Source organism: Babylonia areolata, chromosome 4 (genome assembly GCF_041734735.1).
Source record: "Babylonia areolata isolate BAREFJ2019XMU chromosome 4, ASM4173473v1, whole genome shotgun sequence".
Taxonomy (NCBI): Eukaryota; Metazoa; Mollusca; class Gastropoda; order Neogastropoda; family Buccinidae; genus Babylonia; species Babylonia areolata.
In genome coordinates, this window is record NC_134879.1 from 54,203,356 (window position 1) to 54,220,855 (window position 17,500).

The following is a 17,500-nucleotide window of genomic DNA, read 5'->3' on the forward strand; positions in this document are numbered from 1 at the left end:
TAGGGTTTAGGTAACGTCATATACATGTTCAGGGTATAATTACATTTTTCAGTATAGGGAACCATTAGAAGGTTGTTTCAGAATCGTGATTGAAAAGTTTAATTAATAATGTTGGATATATTAGTCAGATATGACGTATTATGTCATTGAAACAATAAAACTAAAGGTGATATTTTGTTTAAATAGCTTAATAAATGATGTTATTCTGTTCAATCCTGAGTCACTTGCATATCAGGTATTTTTTCCAGATAGTATCAGAAACTAACCAGCCATTTTCAGGAAACTTGATAACCCAAGTCAGTGCCTCTCATCTAAGGTTACAGTAAACTAAAAGTTAGGAAACAAGGGATGGTTAAATTGCACAATATTAGAAATATAGAATATTCAGTCACATTCATTAGGTTTTGTGTATACACCAGACTTAAATGAACCATAGTTAAGGATGTTGATGGGTGTGGACATTCTCATTGTCATATACTAACTTTAGGAATGTGAACATTTTCTAATGATATGAATTTAACCCAGAAGTGGTGAGAAATCTTTTTAATCAAAGTTAGTGTTACTTTCACATAATTATGTTCTGAACAAATTTGTTTTTCTTTTCTTTTATTTCTTTTAATATAGAGAGATTGGTCAGAGAACAGTCAGCCTTTAAATTCAAGAATTCATGCAAGCATCCAACCTCAGTGTGGTATTAATATTGTACCTTGTCTACTGCCTCAGGACTGTTTTCATTCATCCAGATTGTAGAATGTTTTGAGGAGATATCTGGATGGGCCGACCTTATTGCAACTGTAAATTGATGCTGTGTAATGGAAAAAAAAATCTTTTATTGATGTAAAACAGGAAAAGCTTTGCATGCTAAACATTCTTTTGGAAATCTGAAAATTGTTATACTTTTTTGTGGGATACTCCTTGCTGAAATGGACAGTAGACCAAGATGGAAGAACAACGAAACAGAAGCAGTATTTTGGTTTTGGTATTATTGTATTATTACTATAGAAAGTTTGATATTGTGCTGTAAAATAATGGTAACATTCCTATGAAATGCAGTTTCATCAGTTGATTAATCAGTATTTTCATTTTGAAATTTAAAAACAAGAAAACGGGCAGGAGATAAAATATACCATCACTAGTAAAAGTAGTATCAGTGAAATTGGTTTGGGTTTCCAGAAGGAATACTTGCTCAACTGACTATGTGAAAATGGTCAGAGTATCCAGAAGAAATACTTTCGCCACCTGTATAGCACATATGTAATTGATCACAGTATCCAGAAATCTGTTCTTGAATGACACATCTTGAATAAAACATTGTCACTGTTAGATTGTTGCCTGAAAAGTGAAGTTTTAATTGACTTTCTGTGAGTATATGTTGCTGTTTTAATACATGGATTTAGGGCACAGATCAGTTGATCAAAACACAGCTTGAAAAAAAAAAGATGATTTGAATGATTTGTTTATTGTAGTTATTGCATGTCAGTATTAAAAGGAAGGGTTTAACTTTTAAGTGAACTGGAAGAATGAAATTGATAGACCTTGAACATTTGCTGTGTATCAAAAATCTTCCAGTTCTTCTATCATCTTGCTTCATTGTGACAATGTCAGTTTTTGTGTGAGGCGCTTGACAAGGATTTGCTGTTTTTATTAATAACATATCCAGGCTGGAAAGTCATTATTAACATTACATAAAATGATACAGCGGGACTCCATATTAACAGTTGCCTGACTGCCCAGGGTAGGGCAGATGGTCATGTCAGGCAAGCTTAACCTTTGAACTTGCCTGACAGTGCAAGTGATATTTTTAAGACTTGTGTTTTTTGAAAAATCTGGTCATGCTCCTGATACACGTCATAATATGTTCTCTAGCAGATGAGGTTTAAGAGTCATTACTGAAATAGGCATCTGATGAAAGAGCAAAAAATTGAAAAGTGTTGTCCAGCTCTAAGGAGACTTGCCATTGATTGCTGTTTTTGGACAACAAACAGTAATTTTTCTCGAAAACTAGTTTGTTGTCTGGTGATTCCACAACTCCAGGGGACCGTTGTCAGGCTCCTCCAGCTTGCAACTTAGTGGTCATGGTCCTGTTTCCTTGATACATTGAGAGCGTAATATTCTCCATGTCTGTTACAACCCTACAAAGTCCATTTTGTTTAGCTCAGACTTTAGACATTGCTGTTAATAGTGTGTCAGCAGTTTTCTTGATCAAATATCACCAGTGAGGCATGTCTGCAGTCAGAAAAAGAGGACAATGACTGGACCAAGCCATGAATGGCTGAGCCCATCTCCATAGCTCCCAACCCCTCCCACACCAACTCACCCCATCCACTCCCACTTTCAGAGCAGTCATTGCTGCTTTCACTATCATCATCTTGTTCCCCCCTCCCACCTTGTCCCCCTCTGTCCTTCCTTTACCCAGTCCCCCTTTACTTTAATGTGACCATGTTTTTATTTCTGTCCTTAGGCTTGCACCCCACCCCCCTTCTATCTCTCTCTGTTTGCCTTCTCAGTGCATAGGTCATGATTATCAATAGGAAATGAACTGGCACACTCAACAAAGACCCAGACCCATTCAGTATAAGCAGTAATGACTCAGATCACCAGAAACATGACGACCACAATCATCCTTCCCTTTTCTCCTCTTATATGATTCCCTGTTCCACATTTGCCCATTCTCCCTCTGTCTCTTCTGTATACACTGATACTGTGATAGGATATGATTGGCAGAAGGGATAAGAGTAATAGGGTGGGGGTGGGGTGGTCAAAGTCCAGTTCTTTTGAAGGGTATGACACATATCAAAGGGTACTGTGGACAGTCCTTTCCCATGCAGACAAAATGTAGGTTGACAGCAGTTTGCACCACCTTCCCTTTCTGGAACCTGGGTCTTTGTCTTTCTCAGGGCCTTATTTTGTTTGTCACCCTTCATCAAGTTCATGATCATCTTAAACTTGCACAAGGCAGCCCACATGATGTTGGTAGAGATGACTGATTGCATAATGGCTTATGCCCAGTGAATCTTCCAGCAGTAACCAATAAAAGCTATAAAAGTCTCGGTGCTATCCTGTCCAGGGCTTTATTATATTTTTCACTTGCCCAGTCAAGCAAGTCTATGAAAAATTTAATTGTCCGGATGAATTTCGTATTTGTCCAGCATTTAGAAACTACTTGCATCAACAAATGGCATTCGTACACAAGCACACACACACACACAGATTGATTCTTCCTTAACATGTCATTTATCTTACTCTTAGCAAAGAGGAAGAGAATTAGTGTGCATGTGCGCGCATGTGTGTGTGTGTGTGTGTGTGTGTGTGTGTCACTGTGTGTGTGAGGCATTTACATTGTGTATGCCAGTGGCCAGTAGATGTTTTTGGTGAAGTTGCTTATCACTATCAGGCTGTCTCTTTTCATTAAGGTGGTTAGGCTGTCTGTTTTCATTAAGGTAGTTAAAGTTGCCCTGATCAAAAGTCTGTATTGTCACTCTCTTCATATTGGTTTTCCAAAAAAGAAGAAAAGATTATCACTGACATGTCTCAAATGATGTAGAGGCATTTATTGTGTAAAGAAAAGTGACTTGTCAAAAAGTGTACACTAGATCAGTTATCTCAGAATCAGATAGCAATTCATCATGATTTATGTTGAATTGATAATGGATGTTATGTGGCAGGGCAATATTTACTTATTCCTGCAGTTTCAAACACTTGGACTGTTGGAGTGGTTGTGGGTATAATTCTCACTAATATCAGTAGTATTATGGGTGAATGAATGAATTTGTTTGGAGCTTAACACTTAATAACTTAATTGTATATTTCTTCAGATAGTTTGAGGATGAGAAAAATTAAAAAGCAAAGCAGTATGAGTGTTTCATGAATAATTCAATAAAGCGTTTGACATCTTTTTCAGTACGTTTGTCCTCACACATGAAGAAAAGAAGCAAAAGATTGCTATATCTGCAGTATGACAAAATTAACCCTCTTCCTGGATTCCAACCTTTTTCCCACATTTTGATAAGTATGTTGTGTACTTGTTTGGTGATATTCTTATGATAGGAAGTACTGTCACTTTATATTAATTCAAGTTTTTTGTATTCTGCAGTGACTATTTGTTCAAGCTTCTGCTGATTGGAGATTCTGGTGTGGGAAAGTCTTGCCTGCTGTTGAGGTTTGCAGTAAGTACACATATTTGGTGACTTCTGTTTGTTTAAGCATAAAAAAGAGCAAAGAGAAAGCTGTTCTGAATACAAAGTACTGGAAAATACCTCATTAGACAGTTGTGATAGTGGTTATGATTAGAAAACATGACAGGATAAAATCAATGCAAGCAGTTCACATGAGAGAGCTTGAGAGTTCTTCTGCAGGCTGCTGCTCTCTGTATAAAATACCAAAGAGCTTATAAATCTAAGTTTGGTCGTTGCAAGCATTTGTGAAACAGCAAGAAGTATAATTTCATACCTTGCACATTATTGTCCTTGGCAGCTGCTTCATTATCTTTTCTTTTTCTTTTTAATCTTATTCAGTTTATTGCCAGTATAATTCCAGTTGTGAAATGATGTGTAAAAAAATAAAGATAGTAGATTTTGCATAAGTGTTGGAAAATTAACTCAGGAAATGAACACTAGTTTCCAACATCCTGTGTTACAGACGTGAGCTTTGATTGCTAAGTTTCCACTTTCTCTGCTCATGAATTTGTTTTCGTTTGTACCATTTTGAAGAACATTTTTAAAAGAATTATGTTAGTATTTGAATTCTGATTGATGAATTGTAATGCATGGTTTTGGTTGAAAAATAAGATATTTGTTTACCAATATACCTAACATGTTTGTTTTTTTGTGTGACAGGATGACACATACACAGAAAGCTACATCAGCACCATTGGTGTTGACTTCGTAAGTATTGCTGTTAAGCTATGAACTGAGCAGATTTGTTTGTTGCGAAAGATTGGGAGCGCAGATTTGATATCTTTCCTTGGTATCCTTGGGGAATGCATGCAGATTTGAAGCCTCAGATATTGTGATCAAAATAAGTAGCATAGATGATTCTGTCAACACTAGAAACTGTATCCTTGGGGAACGCATGCAGATTTGAAGCCTCAGATATTGGGATCAAAATAAGTAGCATAGATGATTCTGTCAACACTAGAAACTGAACATAGAGATCAATGTTAATAGCATCCATGAATGATTTTGTTTACACTAAGAATTGAATTGAGATTGACTCAGGTAGATGATGAAACAGGAAATTTATTTTTTACGGAAGGAAAAAGAAGCAAGTAGATTTAACTTGATTTCAGACATTAAAATCTGTTTTGTAGAGAATGTTCTGTCCCTAATTTGCTAAGGTCAGTTTAGCGATGATGGCAGCCCCCTTTTTCCCATTCTCAAACTCCCATTTACGAAAATTCCTGTTTTGGTTCAAGAAAATGTATTTGTAGAATTGAAATTTTGGATTTCTCTCCAGGTGTCACTTTCATGTACAAGACCATAAAGGTAATTTGGACAATGTGCTGTTTGGTGCATATAGTAAAAACCATAAATTTTGTGTGTGCATGTGGTGTGTTTCTTTTCTGTTTCTCATGATATTTTTGTTTGTGCAGAAAATCCGTACAATAGAGTTGGATGGCAAAACTATCAAGTTACAGATTGTAAGTATTCATGTTTAGAATGATACCTGATGAAAATTACTGTGAATATAATTCCTGATCACTGCACTTTTTAAAATGGTTTATGTGCATTTCTTATCTCTGCAGTCCAGGATTACATAATGGGATGTGTAATTTTCAAGTGTCTAATATTGGTGATACTGTTACACAGTAGTATAGATCAGCTTGTCTTTGAATTGACATCACAAAGTGAAAGTTGAGCTTCATCACTGCAGGAATCATAAGCTGTTACTTAAGTGTGATATGGGGTTCATGTGTTACTTGAGTGTTGCTTAAAGGCAATACTTTTTCAACTTGACCAGTGCTCCATTTGATACAATGCACCTAATGCATAGTTGAAATCTGTCAACATGGTGTCTTAAATGGTGAAAATGAGTGAAACCTTCCCACAAATCACAAAAAAAAAACCCCAGCTGACTGCTTACTAACAACTCGCACAAAGACCTAACGGGGACAGGAGGGATTCAAGAAGATGGAGATGCAGACAAGCAAGCAGATCACAAGTGATGATAAGAAGGCCTTGATATTGACTTGGCTGAAGGTGCAAACGTGGCCGCAGCAGTGAAATGATCAAGCCATCAAATGTTCCATGTCTTCTCTTTTGATATATGCCTTATGTTTTGTAAAGATTTTTTTTTATAATTTAAATTTGTTTTAATTTCAAAGAATTCACCTTATAATCTAAAGCACCTTGAAGTCTGTAAAATATGGTAAATGTCTGTTATTGTTATTGCATGAACTTGATTTCCTTTGGAGCTTTCTGTCACAGTTGACTATGAGAAATTGTTTCCTAATACTTTTTATTATTATTATTTTTTTAATTGTTTAACTGTAAACAGTGTGAGTTAGATTTGACACTGGACATAGTGTGTAGTTAAATTTGCGTTGCAAACTTTATGTGAAAGTGTATATCATTGTATGTCTTCATTTTGCTTCTAGTGGGACACAGCTGGACAGGAAAGATTCCGCACAATCACATCCAGCTACTACAGAGGTGCTCATGGGATCATTGTTGTCTATGACGTGACAGATCAGGTAAGAAACTGAACACCATTGCTGCTATTTTGTTTTGGCAGGGTTCTGAAAGAAATATTAAGCAAACAATAGGAAGCTTGTTTAAGAGATTTTTACTCTGTTACAAGGACAGGCCCCCCCCTCCCCTCCCCACAGTCATCTCAGTGAAGGTCCAGGATCCTCACATTCAGTTCTTTAACCAGTTCAGTGCCAGAGAATTTTGTTTAAAAAAGTGCTCTCCCCTTGCCAGGGAATTTTGAGGATTCATGGGAAATAAAAAACAAAAAATTCTAGCACAAAAGCTATGGGCGATACAGAAAGAAAACGTTTTTGTGAAGGAAAATGAGTGTAGATTCTGCTTCTGGGCTTTTTTCCCCAATTAGGTTGATTGTAGGTAACTGTTCAGGCATGTAAAGTCAAGATAATAATTTTTGTGCAGCAAAAAAGTATTTCCACCTCGACATAATGACATCCATAAAGAAAAGAAACAAAATACAGCTAGAAATAGCAAGCCTATCGTCGGATTATACCTGTAGAAGAAAGGCTATAAGCTTATGAAAACAAATCACAGCTCTTGCAGACATGTAAGTAAATCACTGTCCCAGTAATAACAAAAGTTAGTAAAGTCAACGTAAAAGGTCGATCACAGTCCCAGAAACTGAACTGGCAAGCTTTTTGACAGCAAAGAGCGTTTGCAAGTGAGAGGGTGAAGTTGATGACATTCACTCCTTTCAAGTTGCACGTGGGCCGATTAAAGTGTGTGCTGTGCATCTGGCTTGCCACCTCTTCAAACAAATCATCCCTCTGATTCAGCTAAAAAAAGCGTTAAAAACAAAAAGCACGTGTTCCATGGCCAGTGCAGGTTCAGCACTGTGTTTTGTGAAAATCGTGGGGCATTGGCGGTTGTCAATTAGCTTCTGTCGGCTTTGAAATGTGAGTACACTCTTCCCAATAGCCATGCCCCCTTGATGGCCTCTGGCTGGCATTCTACCTATCATCTTACATGACTCCTATCCCTCTCCTTCACTTCTTCCAACACTGGCTGTACGTATTCTGTCAGTCATAGCCAGTTGTTCAAAAACACTGTCTGATTGGATGGATGGACTGAATTACCATAAAATGGGCTGTTAGTTTCATAACTGTCGTCAATTACCTTAGTTTTCAAACCAATCATCAGACAAGAGAGATCCTCCTCCATCACAAAAGCTGTCCATAATCACAAGTAGAGCTTTCAGAATTGTGCAAATCTGCAGACTGTGACTATTTGCTTCACTGGACACAGTTTTCAGTGCATTTGTTTGCACATGATGCAACCCCCTTTTCCGCGTGCGTATCACATGGTCAGCAGATTATTACCGAGTAGAAAGAGGTCTTCTGCCTGATGTAAGTTCATTAAATAGTATTATTATAATCCAGACACATCAAACTAAGTGTTAGAGTCTGTGTGAATTGAACCAGACTCCAGTGAAGGAAAAATTGGAACATATGCAGGATGTCAGTGGATGTCTATAGCCACTATGGCAATACTTTTTGTAGGACGTCCGGTGACGTCTTATAGGCACTCTACTGGTTAATTAAGGGTTCCTTGATCATGTTATAATAAAAGAGGGATGGAATTTATGATGATGATGATCCCTTCTAGCCTTTGTAATATTGCTGGACACTTGTCTGAATGCAGTTCTTGTTTTGCAAATTTTCTCCTCTTCAAAAAAAAAAAAGCTTGGTAAGCATATTTCCCTACCTTTACATGTATTGATACATTTCTGTTTGTTTTAATCGCGATGGTTGTATTTTTTTTTTTTCAGGAGTCTTTCAACAATGTGAAGCAGTGGCTGCAGGAGATTGACAGATACGCCAGTGAAAATGTCAACAAACTGCTGGTGGGCAACAAGTGTGATCTTACCACCAAGAAAGTGGTGGACTATACCACTGCCAAGGTAAAGAACTTGTCAAAAGCAGTCTTATTTTACCTTCAACCGTTTTGCTTTTAAAATCATTATCAGAACTTTCTTGTCAGAATTCTGCCACAGCCATTTTATTAAAAGTTTTTAATTATTATTTTCTTATTTTAGGACTTGTGAGGATTGAAAAGTTGTTTCATGTACGAAGACTTAACAAGTTAACAAGTATTTAAAAAAAAGATACGTCTATGCTTTTTCTTTTCTTTTCTTTCTTTTTTTATTAATTTGTTTTACATATATGTGCAATACATTCTTTAAAATAAACATGTATGCCTTATTCCAATACTCTTGCATTGAACATATCTATGTGGCATGTTTGTTTTTCAGAGCATGGACATTTGATCTTTCTCTCTTCATGTATGAAGAATATAATGTCATGACTATATTTTCTTAATTGCCTGGTGTATAAATGTGAGCGCGTTGTTATTGCTCAGTTGAAGTAAGAATATTAAAAAAAATTAAAGTAGTCAGCAAACCAAATGAACAAAGCAGATGAATGAAGAAATAAATTTGTTGATAAATTAATGATGGTAACTATTATTGTTATAAATATATCACAGACCTCTCGTTAGATTTATAGAGTATGTGCTTCTAAATCCAGACAGTGACATTGCATTTGAGGGAATTTATCTGATTCTTGTAAAAGAACAAGAAAAAAAAGATGGGCAAAAAAGGGGAGATCAGTGTTGTGTGTGCATGTGAGAACGCACCAAACTTTTTATTTCCGGTGCCAGTAAAATAAACTTCTGTGGAAAGGTTTGGCTGTTGTTGGTCTTTGGCTTGGGACTTACTGTACCAGATGATTGTTTTGTGTGTGCAGGAGTATGCTGATCAACTGGGTATACCGTTCCTGGAGACCAGTGCCAAGAATGCCACGAACGTCGAGCAGGCTTTCATGACCATGGCGGCAGAGATCAAGAACAGAATGGGCCCAGTGACAGCTGCCTCAGAAAACAAGCCCAGCGTGAAAATAAACTCCAGCACACCAGTCAAACAAGGGGGTGGTGGCTGCTGTTAAAGTGACTTTTCCATAGCTGTGACAACCGTGGTGTTTTTGTGGAAAGTCAATGGAGGGTTTTGTAAGGGCTCTGGACACTTCACTCACTGAACAGAGGCGTTTCATTGGGGCTGTCACTGTCATTCAGATAAACAAAAGAAAAGAGAAAAAAAAAAGGGAAAATGTTTCGCCATTTTGACAATTCATCGTTTATTGTTTACCAGACAGCAAGGGATTTTTTCTTTTCTTTTTTTTTCCACAATAAAGTAGGGAGAGAATAGTCCTGGGTTGCATTTGTCATCCGCTTATACATTTATGATTACCAGTGACATTGATTTTTTGATCATCATTTTATATTAGGATATGCTTTCCCTTCTGTAGAGATTTTTGTTCTGTAGTTGTAAAAAAAAAAAAAAAAAAAAAAGATTGTCAGTGAATTTAATGTGTTCATGTCTTATTTATGCAAGTGTCATTCATTTATTAATTGTTTTCTTTAACTATTTTGTTTAATGATATTTTTTCTGTGTTATTTTTTTGTATGATTTATGGTTTAAATAAACTTTATTTTTCTCACCAGAGCAGTATGTTTTTATAATTGCAGTGATAGAGGAGCCCTGTTGAACTTATTTTTCTATTTCTTGAAGTCTGTCCTGGTCAGATATCATACCCTCCGTTCAATTTTATTTTTTCCTATTGGTTTATGAATTTTTTTCTCTCTTTTAGATTTGTGTGTGTGTCAAGCAGTCTGTTTCTTTTGTGAAACTTAATGAAAGTGGATAAAACAATTAGTTGCAGGTATGAAAATGTAGACCAAGTGAATGATTGTATCTATAAAAACTTAGTGGAACCTTTTTATTTCCATGTTTGAACAAGGAATTTGTAGGGAAACCATCCACTTTGTACAGAGGGCGAGTTGTGAAATGATGTCCGTGTGTTTATGTTTTCAGTGAGATTTGACACTGCAGTATACAGAGAAATAAATGGAAGATATGAATGCTCTTGTTCTGTCCATTTATGTACAAAGCCCATTTAATATTTTGCTCCTTTAATTCACTTTCTGTATGTCCCATTTTGTAAGGTATAATCGCTGTGGAAATGTGTATTGAGTTTAGCTGTGGGTTGGTATCGTGTAACATAAATGATAAAAACTTTTTTTTCCCTTTAAGTGTGTGCTACCAAGTTCAGTCTGACTAAAACACAAAGTGCTCTCACGCTATCGTGTTCTCAGTATCCCAACAAATGTTTTCTGTTATATTCAGCACACTCATCTCTACATTATAAGAGGCATTCCGATGTACATTTTGTCAACTTCCTTTTTTTTTTTTTTTCGTCCTTTCGCTATCATGAACATCTTTTTCAACACAGCAGACTGAAATAACAACGTAAGCAATTAGACTGCAATCTTGAAGTTCAGTGGACTGATATTGACAGCAGTTAAATTGACAGCAGAAGCAGAGGGGCATCAGGAGAAGCTGTTTGGACAGAAGAGCACCAAGGATGGTGAAAGAGAAGTATGAAGGTGTATGCAAAGAGGCCAAGGGTTGGGTGGGTTCTGATAAGCAGCATTGTCGGTATCCGGTCTGCTTCATTGTGTAGGTTAGCTACCACTTCCTGCTGCACCGTTTGTTGTCTGTGGCCGTGCTCTCCATTTGGTTGATGCTTCTTGTCTTGAAGTGGATGTGCGATAGTTGTGAAGCAGAGGTTGCGTATGATGAGTGTGCATCTGCCTGTCTGCCCACCCACCCGCTTTTCTACTCTTTTGGCCTGTACTCAGAGCAGCACAGAAATATCATTGATTAAAAATGTACATAAAAAATTTGCGTGTGATTTTTTGTTTTAATGAGGTGTGTATGGCTGAATACACGGAAATTGTGCGTGTGTAAACCCATTTGGCTGCAAAACTAACTTTGTATGTGAAATTATTTTGTGCTTGGAAATTTGTTCTGTATGAAAATCCTGTATTAAACCACACATTTTGCTTCCCAGAAATCTGCAGGGATTTGGGATGATGCGAGAGCATGTGATTTTGTCAGCCATGCACACAAAAATAGTTCTTTAAAACATTTATGCCTAGTTTTCTCATTTGCGGACACATTTTCATTGTCAACCCTATGCGCTCTTACTCTTTTGAAAGAAAAGCACTACTGAAAGTTTTGAAAGTTGATCTGGATGGTTTTTTTTGTGTGTTGTCCCATCTGCATCGTTTCAGTGGCATTTCTCCCATGCTGCTCATTCTGAATTCCCCACACACATATTTACTTCAAGATTGCTGTCAACAGTTTGCAAATCACAAGAAGGGAAGAAACAATAGAGCTTGGTCTCTGACCAAGTATAGGTAACATTTATGTATCCATATCTTATCAGAGTAAGCTTCCCTCCATCATAATAACACAATTCTTTCAATATTTGAAGCAAAAGCGTTTATGTCACTGACCAGAGACTGCAAGTGCTGAAGGGGCCTCTTTTAACTCGGATAACTGGTTGGTTGCAGGGTCCATAAAGTTCACATGTAGAGCTTTCAGTGTGTGTGAATATAATTTACTGTTAGAGACTACTGTTGTCTGATAAAAAGCCATAACATCTCTAGCACTTGCTAAGATATGGCTCTTGATGGCAGTTTTGCAGTGAGCATGTTGTGGACACATAGAACAATGGTCGGTCAAAAGGTAAATGAATCTTTAAATATGAACAATTTTGTGGCCGTTATGGAAGCACAAATGAAATTTGGAACATAATCTGAAATGTGCTCTGAGATATAGGTTTACCTTTTCCCACAAACGAATTAATCTGATCAGTGAGGGGAAAAAACGTGAAAAGGTAAAAACGTGTCTGTTGCCCAGTGGGCTTCGAAGTCTGATCTCGTTGGGGCCCAGAGGAATGGCACAAGGAAGATAATATACAACCCAGCTTTACCAGGATCTGGAAGCGTAGATTATCTCCCCTATGATGTGGAGTCGCGGGTTTTCCGCGAAAGATGAGAAAGAACAACACTGCTTTTTTTGACCCGGTTTTAACCCGGTGTTCGGTTGTCTGTGTGTCTGTGTGTCCGTGGTAAACTTTAACATTGACATTTTCTCTGCAAATACTTTGTCAGCTGACACCAAATTTGGCATAAAAATAGGAAAAATTGAGTTCTTTCCAGTCATCTTGTTTAAAACAATATTGTACCTCTGGGATGGGCACAAACAAATAAAAAAAAAAGAAGCCTAATTAATGCAAACTGCATTTACTGTCATATTTATATTTTTTGTATTCTCTAAACTTGGCACTTTGACCTCTTATTCTCACACAACAACAAGAGGAGTCATTATTATCATTTTTTGTTCAAACAGGAACTTTTGCTAAGCATGGAAGTTTTATTTATTTTGCAAACGTTTTGGTGCAGATAGTAAAAAAAGGAAATTACTCTGTAATTAATGCTAGGGGACGTAATTTATTACAAGTGAGTCTTGAAGGCCTTGCCTCTCTTCTTTTTTCTTTTTTTTATGCCACATAAAATATATCTCATTCGCCATGATTGTATATGCGGTGTATTCGGTACAAATATGCACGGATGCCTTTCCTTGTTCCAAAGTATGACTGACAGTTGTCCGTTGTCCCGTCTCCAACAAGGGGACAGGGCACCGCCCATCCAGAGGGTTTGACCTGCCACTGCCTCATTGCCAGCAGCCAGAGCTAATCAACAATGTTATGGTGGCATGACGTCACATACCAGAGGAGTCTTTGCACTTCTGCCGAGTCACTTCGGTGTGAGAGAAATGTTTCATTAGAATGGGTAGGGGTATCATTTTTTGCGTTATTCAAGTGGATGATGGGATCGATACCCAAACATGAGCCCTATGCTCACAAAAGCTACCATCATTACTCAATGGATCAAACGTGAAAAATAAGGTATCAAATTAAACTGAGGGTGAAAAAGAAGTAAATCTGAATCACTTCGTAATGTTGGACATATTTATTATTCTCCATGTGTTCCTGTAAGATATAGTGAGACTGTTACAGCTAACAATCTGTTGTTTTATTTTAGTTATCCCTCCCCCCCTCCCAAACACACACACACACACACACACACACACACACACACACACATTCATAACTTATTTAGTACATAGACAATCAGTTAAAAACTTTCGGCCAATGTCAAGGCCCAAATTTTTTCAAGATCTTACTTTCCCGTCTCTGTTAGTTAACTGGCATGCGTTTGAATTTGTTTGAAAGTCCTTATGAAGTCTAAGTTCTGTACTTAGTGTTCAGGGAAACTGCTGTATTTAGTGTTCGCTGACGAAACAATGCACACAGCTGATCACACACACACACACACACACACACACACACACACAACTCTGCACTCATACAAATACATTTTTATACTTCATTTAATTGACAAATAACAAAGTAAGTTTTTCAGCAGTACTGCAAAATGAAGAGCAAAAGCGCCAAACATTTTAACACTGGACATAGTGTACAACTATCAATTAATACACTTCAGTGCAATGTTACCGGTACACAAAACACACCTTAGCCATTCCTTTGTCTTTGGCACACACGGCTTTCAGATGTGGTCAAGGATACTTCAAAGAAAACATTCAGGAGTGCAGACACACATTTGCAGCACGAATTCAGCAGTATTCAGCACTTGTAAAATAGTTGCACTGAGGGTCTCCTACGTTGAGTCCAAAAGTGATCAGCAGTTTTACATTCAGGAATGAAGACGTGCAACACATATTCAGCAGTTGGAAATGGACTGCGGTACTATATAGGAGCTGTTGTGATCAGCACTAACATTCAGGAATGCAGTCACATTTGCAACATCTATCTTGATCCTCCTCGGGCCCCTTGGTACACCAGGTTGCCACAAGAGATCTGCTGACATCTGTTTTGTGCTGTCGTAGCTTGCTTCATCCAGGATAATCCATTCACCCTTTGTTCTTTTCCATTCTGTCTCCCTTGGTCTTCCTCGCTCTCTTTTTCCATCTGGTGCCCAGCGAAATGCTACTTTAGAAAGTGCATCTGGTTTTCTAAGGACGTGAACAAACCAGCACCGTCTTCTTCGCTGTCAATGGCAATGTCCAGCATAGGGATTCTTCTAGAGTTCAGTGACTGACATGGTGTCTGGTTTGAAAAAAAACAAAAAAACAAAAAAACAAAAACAACCCACCCACCTCCCCCCCACCCCAAAAAACAACAACCCCAAAAACAACAACAACAAAAATCCAACAAAACTTAGATTTCTGCATACGTAAGGAGTCTGGAATGTTTAGTGTTAATGGCTTCTGACTTTCCAGGACTCTCAGTGATTCAACGCGTACTTAGCAGTTTAAAATGACGACTGCCCTCTTTATAAGTGCTCTTCTGTGATAATCGGAACACACCTGCAACAAATATTCAACAGTGTAGAACAGACTACGGCTCATTTAATTTAAGGCCCTTATAGTGACCAGTAGCAACATTCAGGAGCACAGCTACATGGCTGATGCTCTTCATGACTTTCCAGGACTCTCAGTGATTCAGTACGTACTTAGCAGTTTAAAATAGACGACTGTTCTCTCTATGTTCTATGTGCTCTTCTGTGATAATCGGAACACACATGCAGCACGTATTCATCAGTTTAGAATGGACTATAGTTCCCTTTTGATCTTTTAAATGACCAGTAGTAGTATTCAGGAAAACCCAGGCTACACATGCAACACATACGAAGCAGTAATTATGGACGACATGTTTCTTTAGGTCCTACAGTGATCAGCAGTAACATTCGGGACAGATACACCTGCAACATATTTACCAGAAAAAAAGTAATTGGGCTATATGTACATGTCTCTGTGTGTCCTGTAGCAATCAGCAACAATATTCAGGACATATAGGCAAAATATTTTCAGCAGTTAAAAATAGTCAGGCGGTTCTCTTTTGGCCAGTATTGACAAATAGTCAGATTCAGGAACACAGCTACGTACACAACACACATATACAGCAATTGAAGCGGTCCCGTAGTGAGATTCTGGGTAGCAGACAAACATGCCGCCAACACATGTTCAGTGCTTCAGAATAGACTGGTTCCCATTGGTTCCTGTTAGCAATCAGCAATAATATTCCAGACATACATGCAACAAAAATCCCGCATTGACCGGCATTTTTACTCCCTCCACTAGACCTTGAGTGGTGGTCAGGGTGCTGGTCTTTCGAATGATACGATCAGATAAACCGAGGTTCCACGTTCTTCTAAACGCATGTAAAAGAACCAACACAAAACCAAATGACATTCATAATTCAACAAAGGCCTACACTTGCATCCGAGAGTAAAAACAACAACAGCAAAAACAATGAGTGGTGTAATGCCGGCTCTCCCTTGGGACAGCAGCCCCCCCGGCAGAATTTCACACAGAGAAATCTGTTTTGACAACAAGGTAATTTATTCCAATACAACCCAGCACATAATTAAGAAGTTTGAAATCGACCAGTGTTCTTTTAAGACCAGTAATTTGACCAGCTGCAGCCTTGCGGAGCACAGTCCTATACACAACATAACGTGATACTCAGCAGTTGAACAGAACCGGACGGTTTTATTCAGGCATGTTAGGCACACACTGTGATGAGCACCTTTATGGACGGATTTCTACTGCAAAGCAAAAGCACGTCAGACAACTGTATAATGGACTAAAGTACATTTTCCATTTTCTAAAACAGCAAGAGTAAGGATTTAAAAGTACAGATATAAAAAATGAATAAATAGATTGGCAAATAAATAAAGATCTATCTACCTATCTATCTACGTATATATATATATATATATATATATATATATATATATATATATATATATATATATATATATATATATATATATATATATATATATATATATGTGTGTGTGTGTGTGTGTGTGTGTGTGTGTGTGTGTGTGTGTGTGTAAATTTGCCACGGACGTCATTATCAGTGCAGCAACTGGGGAGTGGCGAGAAGGGGGAGGGGTTGACAGGGGAGTGAGGGTGGGGTGGGGTGGGGTGGTGGTGGTGACGGGAGGGGAAGGGAAATGTCAGGTTTGGCTTGAATGACTGAGTTTCAGCTCAGTAAGATCACAACTTAGACTGACGCCGGTTCAGAGATTTTATTTTTGTGTTTTCAGGGAAAGCGACTGAGCATGCGAATTTGACATGCTGATTGTGGTTATCTAGCAACTCAGCTTGAAGAAGAATTGAAAATGTTCCCTGCCTTTTCGTTTTGGCTCTTGGGACACCGGCAGTTGATGAGAGAGAGAGAGAGAGAGAGAGAGAGAGAGAGAGAGAGAGAGAGAGAGAGACAGAGACAGAGACAGAGAGACAGAGAGAGACAGAGACAGAGACAGAGAGACAGAGAGAGACAGAGACAGAGACAGAAGAATACACACGGCACACACACACACACACACACACACACACACACACACACACACACACACACACACACACAAAACAAAAACAACAACAACAAACACGGAGAGAGAGAGAGACAGACAGAGACAGAGACAGAAGAATACACTGGTACACAAACACAAAAACTAACACACACACACACACACACACACACACACACACACACACACACACACACACACACACACACCAACAAAAACAAACAGAGAGAGAGAGAGAGAGAGAGAAACACGGCTTGGCTACGCTGTCGGCGGACGCGGCAAGGGATGACCTTCGGACATGGCGGTGGGTTTGCTTCACTGAGGTGCACGTGTATACGTTTTGTCCATCTGACTTATAAATCAATAAGAAACCAGGGTTGGGCTGCATTAGCGATCTTTAGCAGCGCTGACCGGTTCAGTTAGCCTAAAGACTTTTCTTATGTCCATGGAATTAACCCTGACTTAGAAAAAGTAAGTTAACTCTT

The 17,500-nt window shown here is 38.1% G+C and overlaps 1 protein-coding gene across 1 annotated transcript in view; it reads left to right on the forward strand.

Moving 5' to 3' along the window:
* The window catches only part of LOC143281315 (ras-related protein Rab-1A), an 11,603-nt gene extending 519 nt beyond the window's left edge, over positions 1-11,084 (forward strand). Inside the window, exons 2-7 of the mRNA XM_076586504.1 lie at positions 4,094-4,166; positions 4,836-4,883; positions 5,591-5,638; positions 6,596-6,691; positions 8,476-8,607; positions 9,452-11,084. Of these exons, the coding sequence (XP_076442619.1) occupies positions 4,094-4,166; positions 4,836-4,883; positions 5,591-5,638; positions 6,596-6,691; positions 8,476-8,607; positions 9,452-9,649 (595 nt within the window). The 3' untranslated portion in view covers positions 9,650-11,084. The remainder of the gene's footprint in view (positions 1-4,093; positions 4,167-4,835; positions 4,884-5,590; positions 5,639-6,595; positions 6,692-8,475; positions 8,608-9,451) is intronic.
* Positions 11,085-17,500: the final 6,416 nt, after the last annotated feature.